The 9,779-nt window shown below is 33.0% G+C and overlaps 1 protein-coding gene across 1 annotated transcript in view; it reads right to left on the bottom strand.

Moving 5' to 3' along the window:
* Positions 1 to 2,119: 2,119 nt before the first annotated feature.
* LOC111088105 (substance-P receptor-like) overlaps positions 2,120 to 9,779 on the bottom strand; it is a 27,716-nt gene continuing 20,056 nt past the window's right edge. The window contains exons 5-6 of the mRNA XM_022397089.1: positions 7,840 to 8,017; positions 2,120 to 2,407 (exon numbers count right to left, since the gene is read on the bottom strand). Of these exons, the coding sequence (XP_022252797.1) occupies positions 2,130 to 2,407; positions 7,840 to 8,017 (456 nt within the window). The 3' untranslated portion in view covers positions 2,120 to 2,129. The remainder of the gene's footprint in view (positions 2,408 to 7,839; positions 8,018 to 9,779) is intronic.

A 9,779-nucleotide genomic window follows, 5' to 3' on the forward strand; every position in this document is an offset into this window, starting at 1 on the left:
CAAATTCAAAGTGCAACAACAAACGCGTTACATTACAAGCACTTGCAAGTTCAGAGTACAACAACAAACGCGTTACATTACAAGCACTTGCAAGTTCAGAGTGCAACAACAAACGCGTTACATTACAAGCACTTGCAAGTTCAGAGTACAACAACTAACGCGTTACATACAAGCACTTGCAAGTTCAGAGTGCAACAACAAACGCGTTACATTACAAGCACTTGCAAGTTCAGAGTACAACAACTAACGCGTTACATTACAAGCACTTGCAAGTTCAGGGTACAACAGCTAACGCGTTACATTACAAGCAGTTGCAAGTTCAGAGTACAACAACTAACGCGTTACATTACAAGCAGTTGCAAGTTCAGAGTACAACAACAAACGCGTTACATTACAAGCACTTGCAAGAATTCACGAAAATAGCCTCAACCTCTTACAACACAACTCAATTATTTCCCAAATATGGGATAAACATTTTGTGCAGCTTTACAGGGTTAGGTTTTAATACAGTAAGTTTTCTTACTTAAATATGTGTCGCTAAACATGTAATATATATAACAGGTAATTACTTACTAGCTTAAGTACACACAAGGAAGTTACAGCCATACATTATGTATATCAAGGGTGTCTTTTCAGTGTGGAACTTAGAATACAAAGGGAACCAATCAGAGCTGCAAAAGTTTAATTCATAATATTCACAAGCACTGGTTGCTTAATTTTCGAGTATCTACAATTGTGTGAAAGTTCACACATGGCCATGGCATTAGTCGATGCTTATGTGAAAAGAAAAAAACAAACAAACAAACATTGTTGCATTCATTGTATGCTTATATCAAACTGAATGAGCCCTTAAGTTGATTTCATCAGGATATTGTCAAGTAATTCAAGTGGCCATCGAATATGTCATAAGTGGAAAATTAAGCTGATGAGATTATTCACAAATTATTACGATAGGCATCCATCCGCTCAATGATATCTGTTTCGTACTATACCACACCACAGCTGTCGCCTAGATGTTTCTGGATTTTATTGGATCAATATATATAGCGGGTTACGTCTTTGCGAGGATTATAGTTTAAACTTACCCAAATAGGATTTTCATTGAAATTACTGATTTCCTAGTTTACATAATTACTAAGTGCAGTGGTAATCAACATTAAGAAGTATTTTTTGATGGCTAAAAGTTGAAACACCGTAAAAAAAAATGTATATATATATATATATAATACCAGAAATACATGATTATACTAAACTGTTAAGTGGCATGGCTATCATAATCTAATGTTAATTTTATTTATAACAGCACACGTTTAGAGATGTTTTATAAGCATTGCTTGCTAAAAGAAATAGGATGTTCACGCAAAGCTGTTCACGGTGCCATCCGTGCTAGCCGTCTCTAGACGAAAGGCAGCTAGGCAACAGCATTCACCACCAACTCTTGGACTGCTATTTTCTTATCAAAGAATAGGATTTGATCGACACTTTTATAATGCACTCACTGCCACAAAGTGGGGAGTGAGATTTTTTTTTTTAATCGGTAACGCGATTAAACGCGAACAATTGACACGCAGTCTTATGAAGTTTTATTGGTCTAAGGATTTTTAATGGTGTGAAAACGTTTTTGAATTTCATAATGTAAATATATAATAGTTCAAACATACTGTGTTTGTACCGATTATAATTCCATTTTCGAGGTAAAATCGGTTTAATAGTGTTTTATGTATTCATAAAAAACTGGCTTATGGCATTTTCGAAAACCGTTTTATTTTGTTATTATTATCGTCGTTAGAGTTTTTAAGATATCATTTCTCGACAGATGGATGTTGTTGATTTAGTGCGAAAACACGCAATAGGCTACATGTGCTCTGTCCACTACGGGGAATCGAACCCCGGATTTAACCGCTGACCCACAGCGAGACAGATAGAAATACCTTTTTTTGCTCTTACCACTTGCTCTGCAGACTAGACGATTTTGTATGCGATCTTGGAACTTCGGAAAAACTATGGTTTCATATAACATGAAACGTCGCTAAAACTATGGTTTCATATAGCAGTATGGAAATCAAATTACTTAGATTTACAGAAAAAAAAATATAGTTTTAAAGCGTTCTTCGTTTCATTTTAAACAGCTAAACTTGTTCTTCAAATTTTCTGTTCGTGGAACTCTTCAGACATTCATTCTTCAAGTTGTCGCCTTCTGAACTCGGGCGTTTTCTTGTGGACATGTATAAAGCGCTATTAAAAGTCGATAAGTTCTGATTTTCCGTGTCTCCATGTTCAATATCAATGCCAGTTCTCAACCTGCCTCCATTCTCTCTTCTACTCTCTCTATTTGTAAGCCATTTCCTACGAGCTAGACTACAGGAAAACGTTGAGGTAAAAGTTGATCTGGATGTTTTGGAAATTCCTAAATGAAATTACGAAATGTTAATTCAGACTATTTAATATCAGCATAATGTCAAATATATAAAGTTACTAGATACCCATATGTATACTCTTATATCTCAGCCCCCCCCCCAGTGGTACAGCGGTATGTCTGCGGAATTACATCGCTAGAATCCGGGTTTCAATCCCCGTGGTGGGTAGAGCACAGTTAGCCCATTGTGTAGCTTTGTGCTTAATTACAAACAAACAAACAAACTCTTGTAGCTGAAACTTTAAGACATATCTATCAAGTAGTTCTTGTTAAAATAAAGGTAAAATAATTTAGTTTTAAAATATGTGGAAGTAAGATCATTGTTTATCATATTTAAACCAAAACTTATTACGAAACGAATAAAACAGTACACTTATTACTGGTTCCTTATATTGGTCATATATATATTTTATTGTGAAAAACATAAAAATGAATTAAAGGCAGCTAACGCAGCAATATATTTGATTTGTTTGAAGTTAAGCACAAAGCTACACAATGGGCTACCTGTGCTCTGCCCACCACAGGTATCGAAACCCGGTTTCTAGCGTTGTATGTCCACAGACATACCGCCGTGCCACTCATAAAAGTCTTAAAGACATCACGTTTAGACTAAATACATAATGTGTAGATGATAAGAAACTCATAAAAGTCTTAACAACATCATGCTAAGACTAAATACAGAAACTAAATACAGAGCTTGTGCATGATAAGAAACTCATAAAAGTCTTAACAACATCATGTTTAGACTAAATGCATAATGTGTAAATGATAAGAAACTCATAACAGTCTTAATAACATCGTGTTTAGACTAAATACAGAGATTGTGCATGATAAGAAACTCATAAAAAATCTTAACAACATCATGTTCAGATTAAATACATAATTTTTGCATTATCAGAAGATCAAAGGTTAAATACAACATGTTTATTAACCTCGAACAAAGAGAGAGGTTTGTATGAGATCAAAAGCTCACAGGTCTGTATAACAAATTCGATATGCATCAAAAGGTTTGTAGCTTGTGAATGACCAGATAGCCTTAACCAGATATAATCTAATCTAATTTATAGCTACTTGTTAAAAAAAATGTATCCATAATTGTAAGAAGGTTAATTTACTAATGAAATGTAATCCGATTATTATATTTCAGACCTTTTATTGCACACTGGAGCCTAGAAACCATTACAAAACATCAGGACCACAAAATTCAGAAGGAAGACTATTGAAACTCAGAGTTTCATTAGATAATACAATTTTTTTCTAAATTGTGTGCTCGAGATTTTATAACAATGTGATTGTTTAGAAAAGAAAATAGCTTATCGTTTTTTGTTTTATTTTAAAATCTTGAGATTTTTACGTGTTATCTTTGATATTCGTTCTCAATCCTTTCCCTGGCAGCAATAACTTTTGGATGAATGTTTTTGTTTTTTTTAAGAAACAGTCTAATGATCGTCCCTCATCTTTATTTTGACTTTGAATTGGAATCTTTTATTCACTGTTTTTTTCCTCCAGGGTGCTAAGGAAAAAGTCACAATTCTGATTGAAGCAGGTAACAATAAAATTATATTAATGCTATTATTATTGGTTTTAAAATCTAGTAAGTTACAAGGAACGAAACACGTGGGTATGGGTTAAACGCAACACGTGGGTATGGGTTATTGTTTATAAACCTATCAAGAGGTAAATTGCCAAATGTTTTTGAAATTGAAAATAATGTAATCACTAAATAAAGAACTATCATTTTGTGTATGATATACAAGTTACACGTTTTACTGAATTATAACAACAAAGTTATATCTCATTAAACGTAAGATTTTGTTGTAGAACGGACAGAAAAAAAAAAGAAACACGAAGGATATTTGTTACACTCTAGTCTACACCGGGAGAAAAACGATCGTCAGAAATTGTTCATTACACTTTTTTTTGTGTGTGTGGTGTTTTGATGTTGGCCCAATCTTACAAGTGAAAGGAAGCATGCAGTGGGAAAACAAACACCTCACGTGCGAGAAAACAGCAGCACGGAATATTTGAGAAATATTCCTCGGTCTCATTTCTGTTCAGAAATGAATAAAACGCTAATCCGTAAATTAAAAGCTAAAAAAAACTTGCAAAGATCATTCTATATATTAACAAAAGGGCTCCTCAGGGCTGGCGTTTTAATGTTTATTGGGATTTCCTTTGAATAGTGAGTTATGAAAAAAAAAAGCAAACAAACTAATATTCAAAAAATTAAAAAAACAACTTCTTATTCAAAATTATAATAGATTTGCTTTGCTCCTTAAATGGCGTTTTAAATGTAAAACATGTTTTAACCAATTAATAAAATGGCTGCAATGGAAGGATGTTATGAACTTATTAATAGCTACATCGTTGGTCATTTTCTAGTGAGAAGCAGTATAATATATACATGCAATATCGTTTGTTGTTCACTTTGGATCTTCTCCAAACAGTAATATTGCTTTAGTGAGAACTGATGTAATTAAATCGATTAATTTTTGTTTGGTTAGGCTAAGGCCTATAGATGCCTCCTGTGTGTGGAAATGTGAAGTAATATTATTGATCTTCATTTACACTTTACTTTGATTTGTGTATTAAATTTCATTTTAAAGTTAACACATGTTACAGCTAAAATCGAAAGGGTTTAATAATATTCAGTTTGTGTTCAGATGATTTTAATGTATTAAGTCTTTCAGTAAATTACCAATATTAACTAATTATATGCTGGTGAATAATAAGTAAACAATCTGACGGTCGATATGATATAGGATTCCATTAAGTAGTTTATAAAATATAATATATTTTAACAACACGAGGAAGTCCTCACTATTAACATACCAAGTAAAGAGTTTACACGCGGTTTACATTTCACCAGATAAATTTAATAGAATTGATAAATAACATAAGAAAAACATTACACTTGCCTAGTGTCTGAAGTGAAGGACGACCGTGGATTAAATATTATATACTTGAAAAATAAAATAATGATGATAAACTAGCAAATGGTAATAAATTTTAAATTAAGAGAATAACTTCCAACGTGATAGTATTATTATGTTTCAAAGAAGAAGTTGCATTTTATTGTTATTTGGTTCTATATTCAAAAACACATACATCATGTGTTAAGATATCAAACAGGGATGAAGAAACATTGGTTTAGTAATAATTAAATTTTCTTGTAGGCAGATTTTGTTAAACAAGACCGATGTCTTAGGTTTACTTTCTTCTTAGAATTCTTCTCAAGAAGTCGATAAGCAAAATGGAGCCATCAAAGAACACTGTGCCCGCATCCACAACCAAAAACTCACACGTCAGGACCTAGTATAAAACACCAAAGTAAACCGCCGATTTAACGACTTCACAACTCTTCAAATACACGAAGCAATAAAAATCCTACATCAAACTCCCATAATCAACAAACAATCGACAGGAACAGCACGCACACTGCTACTTCTTGGCGAGAAACCCCCAAGCCACAATACAACACTCCACCAATTAACGCCTTCCACGAGCTAGATTCCACCACCTGCTTACCCATACCTATAAATATCCACCAACAGTAATCACAATTCACACAACATTCAGCCTTGATAATGGATGCAGAACGCATTCGAAACGCGTCGGCCAACTCTACACTAGCTACAACTTTTACCCATTGTTCTAACAACGTTAAGACGGCTTATCGACTTCTTGAGAAGAATTCTAAGAAGAAAATAAACCTACAGACATCGGTCTTGTTTAACAAAATCTGCCTAATAATTAAATCTGGACTTAAGTAATTGAATCTGATTGTAATTTCAGATCCAGTAACCCGCGGATCTGAGATGACAATCTAACGTTAATGTATCAATAACCTCGGAAGCTAGTGGGGATATCACTGTGCTAAAAGTATAACTAAATCCTACCAAGTATATTCGTATGTCTTGGAATGTAATAAAGTTAAAGTATAGATCTGATGATCTTATTATAATGTTATTGGAAACAGTCCGTAGATCTGATATTACAATCAAACGTTAATGTATCATGGATTTTGTTGTCAATAACTTCAGAGGCTAGTAGGAATTTCGCTGGGTTGAAAATAAAACTAAATCCACCAAGATTATGAAGTCCTGTTCGTACATCTTGGAATATAATAAAGCTAAGATACTTCTCTGATGATCTTATTAAGGTTTTTACAATTGATTTTCAATTCTCAATTTTTACATAATTATTTTGCTAATCTTTATAATTCATTTTTCTTGCTATAGTATTAAAACCCCGTGTTTTATTACTGATAATTGAAAAACGTACTTTTTATAATCGTTATATATTAAGTTTAGAGGGAAAATTACACTTCCATTTTGAATTAAAACTTTCAAGTTCATAAATTCGAATTTCTGCAAAGCATAAAAGGTTGGTTTTTCATTTCTATTAATCTGACTTATAGGTGCAATACCATAATTTGAGGGATGCAGTTTGTTTTAATGTACAAACAAATCAACATTGACTTCAAATGTAAAATAAATCGGACAGGGTGTATTTGAACACTTCAATATTCAGAACTAAAACAACAAATATATATTAAGGAAATATTTTTGTTACTGATTTGATTAAAGTCTGCAAGGTTGAACTTATACTCGACAACAGGAGTGCTCTATGAGTCAGTTTTATTAGCCATATGTCTAAATCTTTACCACTGTAAGACAGGTATTACAGCACAGAGTATCTTTATAGAGATATTCTTCATTAATGGTCAAAGTACAATACAAAAATGTAAATATTAATAGTTTATTTAAAAAAATAGGATTACCGAGTTATAGAAGAAAGCAAATTTACGACACGGCTTTGTGATTAATGGGACTAAAGTATCTTATTGGAATTCTTGTATTGGCTTTCTTGTAATGGACCCTTAAAGCCTCAACAAGGAGAGAAAACCGATTCTCCACTATTACCTAGTGTCAGTTAAACGAGAAATATTGTCTTTGCTCATTAAAAGTAATGGCAAAGTGAACCCAAATTAAAGGCTTAGAAAACTAATAAATAACATTACTGTGTTGACGCCCTAATTTCTTTGTTTATCTTTTATTCTAGAAACTGACGTAATGGTTCGGTGCTGTGTACAACGCGAATAATGCTGTAGTTAAATTTATTGTGTTCGAATAGCAAGGCGAACGTCAGATCCGAGTATAAAAAGTTGTTAAAGGATATAAAATAATCAACGTAATTTGTTGTGGAAAGACAAGCTTATTTTAGCATCTGGATATGAATTAATTAATCAAATAATTAATTGTGAAAAAATCATTTCCTGTCCCTCCGAGAGCCCAAGCTTATCCTATATGACAAGTGATATAAAATCCAAAATCTGATTTCTGAAAGAGGGTATTTGTAACTATTTGTACAGGTATCCTTTATCCTCTATCTATAGTTTAGAACAAATGCACTACAGTAACCTGAGGCTAGATAACGACGCCTTTGAGTCTGCGAATTTGTACATCCACACTTCATGACGACATAAAAGCTTTTCCGAAAGTTACTATTAAACCCTCCATAGATGATTGGATTCAGTGCGCTGTTGAAATAGGCGAAGAAATTGGCAAAGTACGAAACATCCGAAAACCACTCCGGAAGCTAAAAAAAACAAAAGAATGTTTTAAATAATTTGTATAAAGCACAATGACAAAATAACAAAAAATATTGTTATTTATTTAAGTTACACTTTAATATTCAACAACAACTTGACTTTTTCGATTAATAATATATTTTCTTATAAATAACCTAAAGGCAAACCTACAAAGTTAGGAGTTTTGTATTTTAATGTTTGTTTGAATTGATGCACAAAGCTACACAATGAGCTATCTGTGCTCTGTGCTCTGTGTAGCCAGTGGTGTATTGTTGTGTTCAGCAGTATATTGTACGCGCGCTTGTAAGGGAATACCATTGCTAACCATTTACCAGCACTACTTATGTACAGGGCATTGTTTAAAATCATGTAAACAGAAATTACTGTTGGTCATAAGTTTAACCTTTATTTGTTCATAAGGTATTGGAGAGTAACTACGATTGAACGTTACTGTAAATGTATTGTAGCATATGATAGTAAACTCATTTTCTGAAGTCGATAAAGATGACGATTTACAATATTTTGACATAATCACCCAGGACGAATGGGACAAGTTGTTTGGAAAGATGATCGTGACATGGAATTTTAAACTTGTGCTCCGAAGTATCTATGTTTAATATTACGTTCATTCCTCTTCGTTGTGGTTGTTTTTTTTTACTTCTGCTTTTGATGTTACGACAGCGACAAACGATGATTGCATCAGAGAATACGATGTATTTAGTCAAAATTCCGATCGAAAATCTTACCTGAAAAACACTAGAAGAGTACTCTTCTCTCGTATAGCGCGCACTTCATATTTGTGCCCAAAAGAAGTGCGCTTTATATGCGAGTAATTACGCTATTTAACAGAGTAATACGACGCTCTTGAAGCACAATTAATGAGTTTTCTGTTGTTTAATGTGATAGAAGCAAAATTCTATCAATTTTCAATGTGGCCTGATAACACAGCTCTATTAACTAAAACCTGCTGAATATATTACAGTTGGTTTTAATGCGCTTTGTAGCATTTGTTCGTGTAACTGTTGTTGTTTGTTATTAAGCACAAAGCTACACAAAGGAACATCTGTGCTCTGCCCATCACGGGTATTTAATCCCTGTTTCTAGCAGTATAACTCTGCAGACATATCGTAGTGCCACTTCGGGACTGTTCGTGTAACCAAAAATTTAACACTTTTAGTACTGTTGGATTATATTTTTCCCAGTGTATGTTTGTTCAGTATTGGAGTGGTGGGATCCATGTATTCCAATAACATATTTAGAGCATGTGATAGCAGCTAGTACCATTTTAACGTGTTTTTATCTCATTTCAATATACTGCGTCGAAAGGTACTTCAAAATAAAGATTTTGTATAAATCGGTTGTTTTGCAATAGAAACGAATTTATTTTTCAGAATTGGACAAAGAAACCTTTGGTTATAATATGTTCTTGGGTTACTTTCACCTCAGAATGTATATAATGTAACATATTTCTTTTCTATTATGAAATACGAGAGTATACAAAAATACTAATAAATTATTTCCACGAAGAATTAATCTCCTTTGGTTGGTTTAATTTCTTTATGAATAATGTTGGGCTTTCTCAGTCAGTTCAATGTCTTGTAATTGGGTGAAATACCAGTAAGAACTGAATTTATGATTCTGCTTCTCAACCTTTATTACGTTTGAGTATAAGGAAAATCTTCAACTGCTTATTGATAAGTATAAAAGATTGAAAAGGAATGGGGTCATAGCTTGATTTGTCAGGGATATTGCCAAGAATAAATTGTGGGG

This window comes from Limulus polyphemus, unplaced genomic scaffold (genome assembly GCF_000517525.1).
Source record: "Limulus polyphemus unplaced genomic scaffold, Limulus_polyphemus-2.1.2 Scaffold3133, whole genome shotgun sequence".
Classification (NCBI taxonomy): Eukaryota; Metazoa; Arthropoda; class Merostomata; order Xiphosura; family Limulidae; genus Limulus; species Limulus polyphemus.